The 17361-nt window shown below is 60.4% G+C and overlaps 1 protein-coding gene across 4 annotated transcripts; it reads left to right on the top strand.

Moving 5' to 3' along the window:
• The first annotated feature begins 453 nt into the window (after nt 1-453).
• On the top strand, nt 454-15462 carry DENND6B (DENN domain containing 6B). 4 transcript variants are annotated; one of them, XM_016939483.3, is made up of 21 exons: nt 454-773; nt 8742-8780; nt 8856-8898; nt 9725-9837; nt 10417-10497; nt 10971-11117; nt 11208-11313; nt 11430-11509; nt 11596-11658; nt 11914-11969; nt 12762-12884; nt 12983-13078; nt 13189-13283; nt 13411-13476; nt 13804-13868; nt 13958-14047; nt 14183-14236; nt 14575-14684; nt 14806-14908; nt 15014-15088; nt 15170-15462. In XM_016939483.3, exons 1-21 carry the CDS (start codon nt 597-599, stop codon nt 15290-15292), a joined length of 1905 nt encoding a protein of 634 aa, XP_016794972.1. In that variant the 5' UTR covers nt 454-596; the 3' UTR covers nt 15293-15462. The 4 variants fall into 4 exon arrangements, with proteins under 4 accessions (XP_016794972.1, XP_016794971.1, XP_016794974.1 ...); XM_016939482.3 differs by having other exon boundaries at nt 10372-10497; XM_016939485.3 differs by lacking the exon at nt 10971-11117.
• The last annotated feature ends 1899 nt before the right edge of the window (nt 15463-17361 follow it).

Raw genomic sequence — 17361 nt, 5'->3', positions numbered from 1 at the left:
CCAGGTCCCCGCGATTCCCCCGGAAAGTGAAACTGCAGAGGTGTTGCGTGGACACCCGCGGTCAGACACGACCCCAGGCCGCGCGGGCCCCAGAGGAAGCGAGCGCGAGTCCGCGGTGGTGGCTGGGCGCTCAGTGAGGACGCCATTCCGCCACGAAAACGCCCGCGACGCCGCTGGCCCCTGCGCGGTGGGGCGAGGTAGGCTGGCCGGACCTGCGAAGCCCGACGAGCCCGGCGCCGGCTGGCTGCAGCTTGCTCTGCCTCCCTGGCCTGGCCCCGAGGCTCCCGCGAGCCGGGATCCGCGAACACCGGGGCCGAACCGACTCTCTCGGGCCTCAGACGGCGTGGACCCTGGAAGGCCCCAGTTCTGCCGCTTCCCCGGAAGTCCCCCAGTGGGCTCCGGCCGCTCTGGCCCGCGCGCGTCCGGCTCGCTGGTGCCCTGGGCGGCGCCCGGCCGCTGGCGCTTCTCGGGCGCTAGGGGGCGCGCGGCCGTGCGGGAGCCGCACTGGGCCGCGGCGGCCGCTCGACTGTTCTGAGGAGCGGCCCGGACGCGCGCCGCCCCCGCCCGCGTTCCCCCGGCAACCCGCGGCCGCCGCCATGGACGCGCTGTTGGGCACAGGGCCTCGCCGGGCTCGCGGCTGCCTGGGCGCGGCTGGACCCACGTCTTCAGGTCGCGCGGCGCGGACCCCGGCGGCGCCCTGGGCGCGCTTCTCCGCCTGGCTGGAGTGCGTGTGCGTGGTCACCTTCGACCTGGAGCTGGGCCAGGCGCTGGAGGTGAGCGGGCGCGAGCGCGAGCGCGGGCGCGGGCGCGGGCGCGGGCGGGTGGGCAGGGCTGCGCCTCTCGAGGCCAGTCCCGCCTCGCTTGGGGCCCTCGGCCGCCCCGCACTCTCCCTGGCCTTCGGCCGCCGCCTCCTGGAGGGGCCTCTTCTCCGGGCTCCAGAAGCGCTCCCCAGGCCGAGGAGGGAAGGCGAGCTGCTCGGAGTCGGATCTTGTCTTCACATTGGGATGGAGCATTTTGCATAACCTAAGTGGTACTCTTTCGATTTTTCCCAGTAAATGTCTCACATCTCCCCCCTCCATTCCCCACCGGAGCAGTGACACCTTCATCCCCTCAGTGGCTCCCGCCAGAGTCCCGGGCTTACCCTCCGCTCCGCATCCCATCTCTGGGCATAGGCGAGGCTGACGGCTCCTTCTGCAACAAAGGTCTCGGATCCGTTCCTTTGCTGCCATCACTGATGTCATCCCCGCCCCAGCTGCACCCCAGAGTTCAACCTTTGTGGCTCTCCTGCTTAAAACCCTGCAGCGCCTCCTTGTTCACCTAGAATCAGATCCAGACCCCATGGGTCCCTGTCCCTCCACCTGCGTCTTGTGGTGTTCTTGCTCGTGGGGGTCTGTTCATCGGCTGTGCCCATGGGCTTTCGATGTGGTCTTTCTGCTGCCTGCAGGCCTCCACTCACCTACCCACACAGGCAGCCTCCTTTCCTCCAGGGAGGCCCCCCCGCAGGATGATCTTCTCTGTGTCCTGTGTAACACACACCAGGGAGCTGACCAGCACAGGGGAGGCCCACCTGCAGATGGAGGGAGGCTTCCCCGCGCTGGCGCAAGGAACCTTGTGAGGGGTAGTGAGCTCTCTATTACCGCAGGTGTCCAAGATCAGGCCAAATCATCATCATCAGGAAAGCCAGGCAGCGCGTCTCTGTGGTTGGGAGATGCTTTCTAAGGCCCTGCTGAACTCCAAGAGGCCATAAGAAGCATATAGTCTTCTAAACAGAAAAGCGTTAACTCTAGCACTCTCTGGAGCCCCTCCCACCACACACGGTCCCCAGCAGGTGCACAGCCTCAAACAGCACCACTGGGTGGGGGCTGAGTACCAAGAAGTGTGGTGACCTGCCCAGGGTTGAAAACCTTTCTTAGTTCAATACTGTTGCCCAGATTGTTCCCCACAAAATCACAAAAGAAGTTAAGAGGTTCCTGGCCGGGCGCGGTGGCTCATGCCTGTAATCCCAGCACTTTGAGAGGCCGAGGCAGGCAGATCACAAGGTCAGCAGTTTGAGACCATCCTGGCCAACATGGTGAAACCACATCTCCACTAAAAATACAGAAATTAGCCGGGTGAGGTGGCACACTCCTGTAGTCCTAGCTACTCGGGAGACTGAGGAGGAGAATGGCTTGAACCCGGGAGGGGGAGGTTGCAGTGAGCAGAGATCGCACCATTGCGCTCCAGCCTGGACGACAAAGTGAGACTCCATCTCAAAAAAAAAAAAAAAAGGAGGTTCCTCTGTTCCTTAAGACATTCTCGTGTTATTTTCTAAAACCCATTCGGAAAGTTATTTCTGAGCTGTTGAAGGCTGTGTGTGCTTGGACTCCTGAGCTTTTGCTGGGGATGCTCAGCTCGGACTGGGGGCATGGTCAGCTGGCAGAGTGTTGGGGACCCAGGTCCATGAGCGAAACCCTCCATAGCAATGATCTGGGCACCTGCAGATCACTGAGTCTCTGCAGAAACCTGGCAGTGGATCCACCGGGGCCTGAGCACATGACTCTTGCCTTTCCTCCCTCACCTGGAAGTCACAGGGAAGATCGAGGTCGTTTTAGTCACTTACAGACTTAGGGAGCACCCACTGTGCAACTCAGTCACAGCTCAGCCCAGCTAAGCACTGCAAAGCCCCAGGACTGTGCTTGGTTCTGCGATGTGGAAGGAAGACTCTAGTTGGGATGCATGCAGCTCAGAGGAAGGAATGGGCTTAGGTAAATAAGTCTTGGATGCTGAGAAGAGACAGGGGAGGGGGTCCTGTTTCAAAATGCCAACATAAGCAAAAGGCAAGGAGCTGGTGATTCAGTTACTCATTCAGTAAATCACTTTGAAGGCTGGGCATGGTGGCTCACGCCTGTAATCCCAGCACTTTGGGAGGCCGAGGCGGACAGATCACCTGAGTTCAGGAGTTTGAGACCAGCCTGACCAACAGAGAGAAACCCTGTCTCTACTAAAAATACAAAATTAGCCGGGCGTGGTGGCGCACGCCTGTAATCCCAGCTACTCAGGAAGCTGAGGCAGGCAAATCGCTTGAACCCAGGAGGCGGAGGTTGTGGTGAGCCGAGATCGCACCATGGCACTCCAGCCTGGGCAACAAGAGCGAAACTCCGTCTCAAAAAACAAAACCTTAGATCACATTGAGCAGCTATCACCAGCCCAGCCCCACAATACTGGTGCCCAGCATGTAAGTGAGTAGACAAGGCTCTTGCCCTTTAGGAGTTCACACTATGTGCCAGTGATATGGAGAGTAAGTGGTTCAGAGTCCATAGTGCTCACAGGACTCCCCCTTAGCCCTCACAGGATACCCCCGCAACTGTACACATGGGAGCATCATGGAAATGAGTGCAGTGCAGCCTGCTTGTGAGATGAGGGGTCCAGCTTGAGAGGGGCCAGCAGGGCTGTGGGGTGACAAGGGATCTGGCTTGAGAGGGGCTGGGCAGGACTGTGGGGTGACTGGAGTGTACAGGTCAGCTTAGGAAAGGGCCTGGCTCCGCCTTCTCAGCTCTTGAAAACTCACCTCTTGGGCTGGGCGCAGTGGCTCCTGCCTATAATCCAGCCCTTTAGGAGGCCAAGGCAGGAGGATCACTTGAGGCCAGGTGTTCCAGACTAGCCTAGGAAACATAGCGAGACCCTGTCTCTACCAAAATTAAAAATAAATTAGCCAGGTGTGGTGGCATGCACCTGTAGTTATAGCTACTCAGGAGGCTGAGGCTGGAGGATTGCTTGAGCCCAGGAATTTGAGGCTGTAGTGAGCCATGATCACCACTGCACTCCAGCCTGGGTTACAGCAAGAACCTGTCTCAAAACAAAATTAAAAAAAAAAAAAAAAAAAAAAAGGCTAGGCGTGCTGGCTCATGCCTGTAATCCTAGCACTTTGGAAGCCCACAGTGGGAGGAGCACTTGAGCCCAGGAGTTCTAGACCAGCCTGGTCAATATAGCAAAACCCACATCTCTACAAAAAATACAAAATGAGGCCGGGCGCAGTGGCTCATGCCTATAATCTTAGCACTTTGGGAGGCTGAGGCAGGCGGATTGCATGAGCTCAGAAGTTTGAGACCAGCCTGGGCAACATGGTGAAACCCTGTCTGTACTAAAAATACAAAAAATTAGCTGGGCATTGTATGCCTGTAATCCCAGCTACTCTGGAGGCTGAGTTAGGAGAATTGCTTGAACCCGGGAGGTGGAGGTTGCAGTGAGCTGAGATCGTGCCACTGCACTCCAGCCTGGGTGACAGAGCTGGAGTGCAGCTCTCAAAAAGGAAAAAAAAAAAAAAAAAGAGCCAGGCATGGTGGCACAAACCTGTAGTCTCAGCTACTTGGGAGGCTGAGGTGGGAGAACTGCTTGAGTCCAGGAGTTGGAGGTTGACCCTGTCTGTTAAAAAACAAAAAACAAGCCGGGCGTGGTGGCTCACACCTGTAATCCCAGCACTTTAGGAGGCTGAGGCGGGCTGATCACGAGGTCAGGAGATCAAGACCATTCTGGCTAACACAGTGAAACCCCGTCTCTACTAAAAAAAAAAAAAAAAAAAAAAGCATTAGCCGGGCATGGTGGTGGGCACCTGTAGTCCCAGCTACTTGGGAGGCTGAGTCAGGAGAATGGTGTGAACCCAGGAGGCGGAGTTTGCAGTGAGCCAAGATTGTGCCACTGCACTCCAGCCTGAGCAACAGGGCAAGACTCTGTCTCAAGAAAAAAAAAAAAAAAACAAGGCTGGGCACGGTGGCTCATGCCTGTATCCCAACACTTTGGGAAGCCAAGGCAGGCGGATCACCTGAGGTCAGGAGTTTGAGACCACCAGCCTAGCCAACATGGTGAAACCCCATCTCTACTAAAAATACAAAAAATTAGCCAGGCATTGTGGCACGCCTGTAATCCCAGCTATCTGGAGGCTGAGGCAAGAGAATCGCTTGAACCTGGGAGGCAAAGGTTGCCGTGAGCGGAGATCACGCCACTACACTCTAGGCTGGGTGACAGAGTGAGACTCTGTCTCAGAACAAACAAAAAAAGACAAAAATTTTTTTTCTAATGGAAAATTTACCTCTCAACATCCCAGCTCCCTCAGAGGTCTCTGGAGTGAACTCTGGTCAGTTAGAATACCACTTTCACTCTGGCAGCCATGCCCTCCCAGGCAGCAGTGCCCATACTCTGCTGTCTTAGGACACTTTTGTAGTTTTAAAAATTATTGGCCGGGCGCGGTGGCTCACGCCTGTAATCCCAGCACTTTGGCAGGCCGAGGCAGGTGGATCACAAGGTTAGGAGATCAAGACCATCCTGGCTAACACGGTGAAACCCCAGCTGTACTAAAAATACAAAAAATTAGCTGGGCATGGTGGCGGGCGCCTGTAGTCCCAGCTACTCAGGAGGCTGAGGCAGGAGAATGTTGTGAACCCGGGAGGCAGAGCTTGCAGTGAGCTGAGATCGCGCCACTGTACTCCAGCCTGGGCAACAGAGTCAGACTCCGTCTCAAAAAAAAAAAAAAATTATTGAGGACCCCAAAGAGTTTTTTTTTTTTTTAATATTGGTTATATCTATCAATGTTTACCAGGAGTTAAAACCAAGGAAATTAGCTGGGCGTGGTAGCACAGGCTTGTAGTTCTAGCTGCTTGGAAGGCTGAGTCCAGGAGTTTGAGACCAGCTTGGGCAGCATAGCAAGACCCAATCTCTACACAGCAGTGTAAAAATCAGCCATGTGTGGGGGCACACGCCTGTAGCACAACAGTGTAAAAATCGGCCATGTGTGGGGGCGCACGCCTGTAGTCCCAGCTACTCAGGAGGCTAAGGTGGAAGGTTTGCTTGAGCCCAGGAGGTCGAGGCTGCAATGAGCTGTGTTCGCACCACTGCGCTCCAGCCTGGGTGACAGTGAGACCTTGTCTTAAAAAACATTTTTGAGAGTTAGAAGGGCTGGGCGCGGTGGCTCACACCTGTAATCCTAGCACTTTGGGAGGCCAAGGCGGGTGGATCACGAGGTTAGAAGTTCGAGACCAGCCTGGCCAATATGGTGGAGCCCTGTCTCTACTAAAAAATAGAAAAATGTTAGCCGGGCGTGGTGGCGTGCACCCTTAGTCCCAGCTACTCAGGAGGCTGAGGCAGGAGAATCGCTTGAACCCGGGAGATGGCGTTTGCAGTGAGCTGAGATCACGTCAGTGCACTCCAGCCTGGTAACAGAGCAAGACCCCGTCTCAAAAAATAAATAAATAAATAAATAAATAAAAAATAAAAAGTCCGACCAAATGGAAAACAGCTGGATTCTCATCAGCACTGCATTCAGCCCTCCAGGACAGGACACACCGCGGCTTCTGGGAGCCATGCTGTACCTGAGGGTGAAGATGAGAGAGGAGGCTCTCACACAGGAGAAGGGCTGTGACCCCCGGGATCCCAGGGTGGCCCGGCCATACCTTGAGAACCGCTCCCTGCATGTGTCTTCTCCAAACCAAGCTCCCACCCCCAGTCTTCCTCCGGGTGACTGGTGACCAGGAGCAGGGACCTGTGCAGGGCTCAGGCAAGACCCTCATGGAACCCCGAGCAGGGCACAGCCTGACCTGGGAGGCCTCCTTGCCCTGAAGATCAGCTCCATTTGTCCCCTTAACCTTGGCGTGGCCAACCCTGGGTGGCCTGACCCCTGGCTTTGTACTCAGCTTCAGGCTGTACCTGCGCCCCAGGGACACTCTCAAAAAGGATGAGCCTGAGAATGTGGCTTTCCCTGGTCAGACATGCTGAGGGCCCCCTGGGCATGGGCACGGAGCTCGGAGGCCACAGGCTCCTGTGACTGGCAGACCAGGTGCAGAGTCCTGACCCCAGGCAGAAGGTACCCGCCTTTTCTCAGTTCTCCTCAGTGCAGACACATGAAGGCTCAGGCTGAGTGGCCCTATATCTCCAGCCCCTCATGGAGCTATCCTGAGGCACCCCTGTGGGTCCAGCCTACTCCCAGCTTCCACCCTCGTCCTCCTCCTGACCACTCCTTGGTGCCTGTTTAGCTCCCCTCCACCCACCTGTTCTAGTAAACCTCAGAGACCTCTTCACACATTCCACGAACACTGTATTTGGGGAGGGTCTGTTCTGTGCCAGGTGCTGGGAGGCAGAAGTAACCAGGACAGGGTCCTTAGAGAGACTTACTCTGCATTGGAAGAGACAAAGCAGGACCACGGTAGCAAGCCCAGAGCAAACAGAAGAGCAGAGCTATTTTCACAGAGCAAGCTGGGCGTGGCTCACGCCTGCACTCCCGGCACTTCAGGAGGCTCAGGCGGGAGGATCGCTTGAGCCTAGAAGTTCGAGGCTGCAGTGAGCTGTGATTGTGCCATTGCACTCCAGCCTGGGTGAGGGAACGAGACCCTGTCTCTCAAAAACAAAATGGCAGATGCTTTCATCCAGGGCCCGGCTCCTCACTGGGGGCTCAGGGCACACCTTGGAAGAAGCCTTGTTATAGCCTAAACCCAACTCAGTGGAGAAGCTGGGCAGATGGGATGAGGAGGGACAGTGTGCAGAGGCCCTCCCGGCAGGCTTCAGGCAGCCCAGGAGACATTGCAGGGCCCACTGGGAATGGGGGCTCTGGGAGCTCCCTAGAGGGAAAGTGGTCCATGTGTGCGTGGACCTACTGGGCTGGGCTCCCAGGCTCACCTGCCCCACCTGCCGCCTCTGTCAGCGCACACCTGTCTTCCAAGTCATTCAGCGCCTGCTTAGCATCATGCTCTCCCCCACTGTCCACTCCTGGGGGTGCAGGCCTTGTCCGGCTGGGCGCTACAGGTGGGGCACAGGCCCTGGCAGGGGGAGGGTGGGTGAAGACTGCTGAGCAGGACGGGGAGAGGGCCTGACAGCAAGCTGCCATCGTGGGGCAGGGGTGCTTCTGGGCCTGCATCTGAGCAAAGGCTGGGGGAGCAGCACGACCGGGGCCCTCTGGCTTGGCGGGTGGTGAGGGAGCTGGAGGACCAGCTAGGCGGGGCCCCGTGACCATCCCAGGTGAGGGGCCTTCTGGCTTGGAAGGTGGTGAGGGAGATGGAGGACCGGCCAGGTGGAGCCCCGTGACCGTCCCGGGTGAGGGGGCCTCTGGCTTGGCGGGTGGTGAGGGAGATGGAGGGCCGGCCAGGTGGGGCCCTGTGACCGTCCCGGGTGAGGGTTCCTCTGACTTGGCGGGTGGTGAGGGAGATGGAGGGCCGGCCAGGTGGAGCCCCGTGACCATCCCGGGTGAGGGGGCCTCTGGGTCCCTGAAGCACTACCCTTCTGATGCTGTGAACAGATGTCCGGGTGGGTAGGGGCAGGGGGGCCCAACTGCAGTCTGGGCAAGAGGTGGTTGGGTGGCTGTGAGGACCAGGGGTGTGAGAAAGGGGTCAGGAAGCCCACCCAATTGTGCTGGCCTCTTACTGAGAGGGGCCTGGGGAGGTGGGAGTAGAGAAGCCTTTGGCCGGCAGGGGAGTTGCCCGGGGCCTGGTGCCTGGAGGTCAGAGATAGGAGCGGGTCAGCAAGGAGCCAGACATCACAGCCAGAGAAGGTGGTGTGGGGAGGATGCAGCATGCTGTTGGAACACAGAGAAGATGGTGTGGGGAGGATGCAGCGTGCTGTTGGAACAGGGAGCAGGGGGCGAGCCAGCACCTTGGGCACTGACCTGCGCCCCACAGACAGACGCTGCAGCTGCTGGGACGGTCACAGTCCAGCAGATGCTGTCGAGGGGTGTCGCCTCCTCGGGCAGATGGTGTCACCAAGCACTCTGTCTTCCTCTGCAGCTGGTGTATCCGAACGACTTCCGGCTCACAGACAAGGAGGTGAGTCCCGGCCCTCTTGGGAATGGACAGGACCCAGGAGTGGGTCGGCCCTCACCGGGGTTTTATATGTTTCAGAAAAGCAGCATCTGCTACCTGTCTTTTCCCGACTCGCACTCAGGTAGGCAACCCCACCTTTCCTGGGGCTGGACATGAAGCCAGCTGGGCATCCCTGTAGCCTGGGCCAGGGGCATCACGGCTGCCTCGGCTGCCCCGGTGCCCAGAGTGCCACAGGGGTGAGCAGCACCAGCCCCATGCCCACTCCGTGGAGGCACCCAGAGCCCCGCGTTGCAGCAGGTCAGGCCGGTCCCCAGATTCACGTAGAAAGGGTGTCTCTTTGCAGAGGGACCAACAGTCAGTCTCCTACACCCCACACAGTGGCCACCAGGGGCTGGGCCTCCCTCCTGCTCCTGCCCCAGGGTATAGACATCTGGGTGGCCATTTTCTGGTGCCTGGTTTTCTATCTCAAGCAGGTCAAGCCAATCTCCCAGAGAAGTTGAAGGTGCTTTTCTATGCGAATATATTCTAAGACTTGTAGGTGCAGGGTGTACAGAAGTCAGAATAGGAGCCCATTGGGAAACACAGACCCCTTGGGCTGGGCATTCTTTCTGGGGCTTTTTTTATTTAAATGGAGTCTCACTCCGTCACCCAGGCTGGAGTGCAATGGCACCATCTCAGCTCACTGCAACCTCCGCCCCCTAAGTTCAAGTGATTCTCCTGCCTCAGCCTCCTGAGTAGCTGGGATTGCAGGTGTGTGCCACCATGCCTGGCTAATTTTTGTATTTTCAGTAGAAACGGGGTTTCACTGTGTTAGCCAGGCTGGTTTCTGGGGTATATTTACCAGCAGAGGCCAGGCTCGCAGGGCCCTTGCTCCCCGGTCACCAGCTCCAGGGCCTGCAGAAGAGGCTCTCGGCCTTGACCCGTGTGGTGGGGCTGCCCCTTCTCAGGCTGTCTTGGAGACACTCAGTTCAGCTTCCGCATGCGCCAGTGTGGAGGGCAGAGGAGCCCCTGGCATGCCGACGACAGGCACTACAACAGCAGGGCCCCTGTGGCACTGCAGGTGAGCACTGGGCTGCGTCTCTGGCCTGCTTCTCCCCTGCTCCCCAAGGGTCCTGCCAGGGTCAGGCTGGTAGGAGAAGCCCCTTCAGAGTGCCTGGGCCCTGTGTGGCAGGAGAGGAGCTGGCCAGGCCCCACTGGCCCTGCAGTCCCAGGCACCAGCCCCAACTGAGGATGGGCCAGCTCTTCCAGGGTCTCCCCAGGGTCCCTGGGACTTTCCCTTGGCACCACACATCCGTGGCTGGGCATCTGCATAGTTGAACAGGGGCCCTCCCAGGGCCCCCAGCCCCCCGAGCCCCTCTCCACTACACCAGCGGACTCCCTGCTGTATCAGCAGGGGTGTTACCCACCTTCTGAGCCCAGGACCTCCTGGCCTCCACCTTGGTGGCCAGAGTGCACGGACAGCAGCTCCAGGAGCCTCCTGGTTCTCCAGGCTTCCATCTGCAGCAGTCCCTGCATGCTCCTTGCCACTCCCAGCCCTGGGGCTGGCCAGGTGGTCTGGGTGGGGCATAGCTGGCTAACACCGTGCTCTGGCCAGGTGGTCTGGATGGGGCGTGCCTGGCTAACACCATGCTCCTTCCAGAGGGAGCCGGCACACTACTTCGGCTACGTGTACTTCAGGCAGGTGAAGGACAGCTCTGTGAAGAGGGGCTACTTCCAGAAGGTGCGCTGCTTGGCCACTCTGGGCTGGCACCTCGAGAGAGGCAGGAGCTGGCAGGCAGCAGGAGGGGCTGTGGGCGGGCAAGGGGCCCTGAGCCTCCAGCAGTGCCCACCCCTCCTGCAGCCCCACCTGGGCTGTGTCCAGCTCTCCTTGCCGCCCCCCCGCCCTGTCCTTGCCGCCCCCCCCACCCTGTCCTCGCCGCCCCCCAGCCCTGTCCTCGCCACCCCCCCGCCCTGTCCTCACCGCCCCCCCGCCCTGTCCTCACCGCCCCCCCCGCCCTGTCCTTGCCTGGCATGGGACCCAAGGCCCTTCTGTCCTGGTCCAGGACATTGCTGCCCCTCACTGATGGCTGGAGGGTCATCACACTGTCAGTGTCAGGGCAACCCAGCCTGGAAGCCATAGGCAGAGAGTAAAAGCTGCTCAGCCCCGGGGAGGTCGTTCTAGAAATTCTGGCCACCGTGCGTTTCCCTCCGAAGGCCCTAGGGTCCAGCCCCACCGGCCGCCACCCAGGGAGTTCGGTGTTGGGTTTTCTCCTGTCTAATAATTCTGGGGTCCAAGTCAGGCGTTCCCGGGGCAGCTGTCCTGTGAAGTTGGTGGGACGTGCTACCCTGGGCCAGCTCCAGGTGAGCGTGGCTTCGGTGGTCCCCGTGGGCTCCTGAGTGGCGAGGGTGAGGCCTGGCACTGGGCCTCTAACTGGCCCCGTGGCCCTGCAGTCTTTGGTGCTGGTGTCCCGCTTGCCCTTTGTCCGGCTGTTCCAAGCGCTGCTAAGCCTCATTGCCCCCGAGTACTTTGACAAGCTGGCGCCCTGCCTGGAAGCAGGTGAGTGGCCATCAGTCGTGGCCATCGTGGTCTCATCATCCCAGCTGTGGCCCCTGGTGGGCTCGGCAGCAGCTTCTCCTTGGGGAGGGTCCTGATGCGGGCTACTGCATCCGCAGTGTGCAGTGAGATCGACCAGTGGCCGGCGCCTGCGCCTGGGCAGACCCTGAACCTACCTGTCATGGGCGTTGTTGTCCAGGTGAGAGCCAGCTGGCTGGGGAGTAGGCTCTGCAGGTGTGTGGGGATGCCCTACTCCCTCTGGCAGCTGCTCCCTCCTTCTCCCAGGTGCGCATCCCATCCAGGGTGGACAAGTCCGAGTCCAGTCCTCCGAAGCAGTATGACCAAGAGGTGGGAGCTGAGGTGGAGGTGGAGCTGAAACAGCTGGGCTTCACCCGATTGAGTCCTGCTCCTGGGCCGGGTGGTCCCACACCTGCTTCCCTGGTTCACCCTGCGGGGTTGTCAAACCCAGGCAAAGCCACAGGCTGTGTGTTGGTGTAGGGCTGGGTGCTCTCCACCTTCCCCTGTGCTGTGAGGCAGGGGCTGCTTGGGGCCCAAGGGGTGCCAGCCTCCCCTTGGCCCTGACCTTCACTCTCCTCTTCTCAGAACCTGCTGCCAGCCCCAGTGGTTCTTGCTAGCGTCCACGAGCTGGACCTGTTCAGGTGAGCCCCCTAGGGCTCTGCACACTGCTTTTGAGGAGCTCACTGTGTGTGCACGTGCATGTACGTGCGTGTGTGCATCTGTGTGCGAGTATGTGTGTGCGTGTGTGTCTGCGTGAGTGCATGTGTGCACGTGTGTGTGTGTATGGCCAGCGCCATGTGGGGACTGCCCAAGGGAGGCAGCGCTCATCCTGAGTACCCCTTGGGACAGTTCTGGAAGGAAGGAGGGAGAATTGTCTAGAAGAGGAAGCAGGTGCCCACATGTCTGCAGCCAGTGGAAATAGGCACAGTGGGCAGGAGGTTCTGAAAGACAGGTGTCAAGGAGAGGCTGTCAGGAGAGATTCACTGCCTGAGGCCGTCTTCTCTGCCTCTGGACAAGTCTGCAAGGGAGCCTGGGCTTTGAGACCATCCTGCTCTGTGCTGGGTCCGGCAGGAGCCAGGGCTGCACTTGGGATGGGCACAGGGTGACGGGAGGGGTCTGGGCGGGTACCCCCCAGCCCAAGTCAGCAGACCCTGCCCCGGCTTTGGGGCCACTTCGGGATGGCTGGTCCCTCACAGGTGGGTCCAGGTTGAGTGCCCCATTCCCAGGGCCAGGCCCAGCACAGGTGGATTGTCACAGCTTGGGGTTGCCATGATAACCCGAGACACATCTTCAGATAGATCTGTCTTCACCCTGGAGCAGCGTGCTGTGTTCACCAGCGCCTGGGCCAGCCTGGGTGAACGGTGGGAGAGCGGGGCCAGGGCCAGGAGTCTCAGCCCCTGCCTGACCTCCCCGACCTTCCTGCCCGGCCCCAGGTGCTTCCGGCCTGTGCTGACTCATATGCAGACACTGTGGGAGCTCATGCTCCTCGGGGAGCCCCTGCTAGTCCTGGCACCCTCGCCCGACGTGTCCTCGGAGATGGTGCTGGCCTTGACCAGGTATCGCCTTGGCCCGGTCCCGGCTGGGGAAGCTGGACCATCGCGGCTGTGCCTGGGCTGCCCCTGCCTCACCTGCTCCCTGCTGCCTCTGCCCACAGCTGCCTGCAGCCCCTCAGGTTCTGCTGTGACTTCCGTCCCTACTTCACCATCCATGACAGCGAGTTCAAGGAGTTCACCACACGCACGCAGGCCCCGTAAGTGTCGCCTCTGCCCCGCCTCTTGCCCTTGCTCCGCCCTGCCTCTCGCCCTTCCCGCACCTCCCTGGACCTCTGTCTCTGCCTCTTCTCTCTCTCTGTCTGTCTAGACCAAACGTGGTCCTGGGAGTCACAAACCCTTTCTTTATCAAAACACTCCAGCACTGGCCCCACATCCTCCGAGTCGGGGAGCCCAAGATGTCAGGTCAGGCTCCCGGTGAGGTGCAGGGGGTGCTGCTCAGAAGCCTCATTGAGTGTGGGGCCGCCTCAGAGCCCGTGGGGATGGCCAGAGCTGCGGGCACTGAGGCCTGGCCACCGGGCGTGTCTCGTAGGAGACCTGCCTAAGCAAGTCAAGCTGAAAAAGCCTTCAAGGTTGAAGACCCTGGACACCAAGCCAGGTCTGTGCTCCCCTCGACCTGGAGCCCCTCCACCGTGGAGAGGCCTGTCTTGTACCTGGCGGGTCTCTCGGGTGGGGCAGCCAGGCCCCCAGACCCCTGATCCTCTTCCAGGACTCAGCAGCAGAGCTCAGAACCCTTGGGGAGGGGTCGCTCTCTTCTCTTCAGTGGGTCTCGGTGTCTGGGGGTGGGTGGGTGAGATTTTCAGGTGCAGCCAAGGGCATGGGGCTGCAGGCAGATGAGACCCCCACCCTGGCTCCTCTGTGGGGCTGCAGGAGTGTGGGAGGGAGGCCCTTGAAGGGTGGGGCGCCAGCTGTGCCCTCCCGCCAGGCCTCTACACCGCTTACACGGCCCACCTCCACCGCGACAAGGCGCTGCTCAAACGGCTGCTCAAGGTATATGGTTTGTGGGGCAGGGGCTGGGGACGCAGGGAGCCTGGTGTGGTGTGAAGCGCAGCAAGGGCCTGGCCCTCTCTCCCCTGCAGGGCGTGCAGAAGAAGCGGCCGTCAGATGTGCAGAGCGCCCTGCTGCGGCGGCACCTCCTGGAGCTCACCCAGAGCTTCATCATCCCCCTGGTGAGGCCCGGGGCTGGGGGACATGGGACTGGGGGGCACGGGGCTGGGGGGATGGGGTTGGGGGGGACGGGGCTGCGGGGGACGGGGCTGGGGGGCATGGGTCCCCGGGCTCACTCCTCTCCCTTCCCCACCCAGGAGCACTACATGGCCAGCCTCATGCCCCTGCAGAAGAGCATCACGCCCTGGAAGGTGGGGGTCCTGTGGGGGTTTTGTGGGGTCCATGGAGGGCGGGTTCCCTTCCTCACCCGGAGGAGGGAAGGTCTGGAGCAGGAGGCCGTGGCTGGGCAGGAGCCACAGGCCTCAAGGCCATCATGTTTGTGAAACTGGGGGCCACAGGGCAGGTGGCTGGTAGGACCCTTGGGGGGGGCTCAGGGCCTGCTCCCTGGGAAAGGCTGTCCTGGGATCTGTGCCAGGCAGGGTGGGGGCTGGGGGTCTTCAGAAGTGGTGAGGAGTGTGTCTGGGAAGCGTACCGGGTGCAGGCCTGTGAGGCCGAGTTCCCACGTGCTGGCTCACCCATCCCCTCTCAGACTCCCCCCCAGATCCAGCCCTTCAGCCAGGATGACTTCCTGCGTAGCCTGGAGCATGCTGGGCCCCAGCTCACCTGCATCCTCAAGGGCGACTGGCTGGGTCTCTACAGGTGCGTGGACTGCAGGTGCAGGCAGCTTGAGCCCTCCTTGGTCCACAGGGTCAGCCCCATGGCCCCCGCCTGTCAATCCCCAGGGTCAGCCCCATGGCCCCCCGCCTGTTAATCCCCACAGGCGGTTTTTCAAGTCCCCCCATTTTGATGGCTGGTACCGGCAGCGGCACAAGGAGATGGCCCTGAAGCTGGAGGCCCTGCACCTGGAGGCTATTTGTGAGGCGGTGAGAGAGGCTGGGGGTTGGGGAGGGCCAGAACATGGTGGGGGTGGGCACAGGCCCAGGGCAGTGAGGGGCCTTGCTGACAGTAGACCCCGTCTTGCCCTGCAGAACATCGAGACCTGGATGAAAGACAAGTCCGAGGTGGAGGTCGTGGACCTGGTCCTGAAACTTCGTGAGAAGCTGGTAAGATGCCTCCCAGCCTTGTCCCAGCGCCACCAGCCTGGCACGGAGCTGCGCCTGCCCTGACCATGGCTGCCCCTCCAGGTGCGGGCTCAGGGCCACCAGCTCCCTGTGAAGGAGGCTACGCTGCAGCGGGCACAGCTGTACATCGAGACGGTCATCGGCTCCCTGCCCAAAGACCTGCAGGCTGTCTTGTGCCCTCCCTAGAACAGAGCCAAGGGCCACGGTCCCAGGGCCCTAGCTGAGCCTCCCACTCCCCAGTGGTGGCGGCACTGGGCCAAGCACACGCTCCCCTTCCTTGGCCCCCCGCCCAGACTGCAGGCTCCCCTTCCTGCACCACCATTGTCTCAGCAGTAAAGGTGACATTTGGAACCACAGCATGGCCTTGACCATAGGGGTTCCTCGCAGGCAGAGCCTTGCCTCCTCCTGGGTCCCACCTGGCCTCTGCAGACCTTAGGCTGGGACGGGGGCGGGGACAGGCTGGGAGCCCTCGCTGATGTGGGTGCGTCTACCGTCTGCCCCTCCCGGTGCCCATCTGTTGGCCCCCGACCCCCCTGCGCTGTGTGTGATGCTTCCCTCAGCCCAACAGGCTGCCCAGGACAGGAGGGACCCTCTCCTGACACAGCCCCCGTCTTGTCTGGGGATGGGAGGCTATTTTGCATATAGTCATCAACTTGAGAAAGGGAGAGACCACTTTGCAGTGTGAAGAGCTCTGCCCACCACCCCTGGTGCCCCTCTGGACCCCCGCCTGCTTGGGGCTGTGGTTTGTTGGGAGGTAGGGGTTGGGCAGGGGGCCGTGTGCAGCCCAGCACCTCTGCTAGGAGAGCTGGCTCAGCCTGGCTCTCGGAGAGCCACAGCACCTTCCTGGCTCCCAGTCCTGGAGCCCCCACCAGGCACCAGCTCCGTGCGTCCCTTCTGGGAGGTGGACAGGGCTCCTGTTGTCCAAGTGTGTCCGTCCATCCCCCACATGCAGCCCAAGGGGCTCTGGACTTCGGCCTGACCCTGCCTCTGGCTGGAGCCTGCATGTCTCCCTTTCCTTGGTAAGGGGTGAAGGTCCCTAAGAGCCACCTCTGGGTTGTATGCTCCCCCCGTGACACCTGCAGGCACTGAGGCCGGTGCGGTACGGTGTTGACCCTGCACAGCACACAGTGATGGTACTGTCAGGGCTCCGGACAGCCAAGCCCTGCTCAGCATCACGCACTGTGTGCCCGGGAGCAGGTCCCCTGACCACTCAGACCCTCAGACTCCTCATCTGAGCGAGCCAGCCATGCAGATGCCCGACAGGGTGCTGGGAGGGCCACTCATGGAGACTGGGCTTTGTACCCTGTGAGGCCGGGCGGGTGCTGGCCAGGGGACACAGGGCTGGGGGAGGGACTTTTCTTTTTCTTTTTTTTTCTTTTTTTTTTTTTTTGAAATGGAGTCTCGCTCTGTCGCCCAGGCTGGAGTGCAGTGGCATGATCTCGGCTCACTGCAAGCTCTGCCTCCCGGGTTCACGCCATTCTCCTGCCTCAGCCTCCCGAGTAGCTGGGACTACAGGCACCTGCCACTGCGCTTGGTTAATTTTTTGTATTTGTAGTAGAGACGGGGTTTCACCATGTTAGCCAGGATGGTCTCGATCTCCTGACCTCGTGATCCGCCCGCCTCGGCCTCCCAACGTGCTGGGATTACAGGCATGAGCCACCGCGCCCGGCCGGGACTTTTCTTTTTCTTCTGAGGCCCCCATTCAGTCCGAGGAATGTAGCCTTCATTCAGCGCAACGTACTGTTTGTGTTCTCATTGGTGCTCTCAGACCGAGCACTGCCAGCCACTTCAGTGCAGGGTGTGACTGAGCCACGAGGACAGCGGGGTCAGGTGTCCGGGCGCCAGGTAGTTCTCAGAACTTGGTACATGTCAACTTGTCCAGCCCAACTGCAGCCCAGGACAGCCTGTCCCTGTCCCCATTCTACAGACAAGACGCGGAGGCAGCCGGGAGGGTGACCAAGGGGAGCTGTTAAGCCCCAGATGTCTGGTGCAGGGTCCAAGGATGTGACCACATGAAACAGAACACATAGAGGCCGAGGTGGCAAACCTGTTCTGTGGCAGGGGCAAGCCGGGGACCCGAGGGTGAGAAAGGTCCTGGCCCCAAATGCAGCTTGGGCCTCCTGAATGTAGCACAGGGGGACCAGCCTCCCCACTGAGGGCTTGGTCTCTAGAGGGTCTGCAGAGATGCTGGCACCTCTTGTGTGGGCAGCTTGAATGCTGACCTCTATAAGATGGGGCCTGGGGGGCCAGTACAG

The sequence above is a fragment of the Pan troglodytes genome, chromosome 23 (genome assembly GCF_028858775.2).
Source record: "Pan troglodytes isolate AG18354 chromosome 23, NHGRI_mPanTro3-v2.0_pri, whole genome shotgun sequence".
NCBI classification, from domain to species: domain Eukaryota; kingdom Metazoa; phylum Chordata; class Mammalia; order Primates; family Hominidae; genus Pan; species Pan troglodytes.
Note: the sequence above shows the minus strand (reverse complement) of the source record. Positions and strands in the feature narration are given on the sequence as shown.

Coding starts and splice junctions, on each gene's coding strand:
- DENND6B (XM_016939482.3), top strand. CDS start 597: ATGGACGCGCTGTTGGGCACAGGGCCTCGCCGGGCTCGCGGCTGCCTG. Junction 774..8,741: donor AGCTGGGCCAGGCGCTGGAG/GTGAGCGGGCGC, acceptor CTTCCTCTGCAG/CTGGTGTATCCGAACGACTT. Junction 14,237..14,574: donor AGAGCATCACGCCCTGGAAG/GTGGGGGTCCTG, acceptor ATCCCCTCTCAG/ACTCCCCCCCAGATCCAGCC.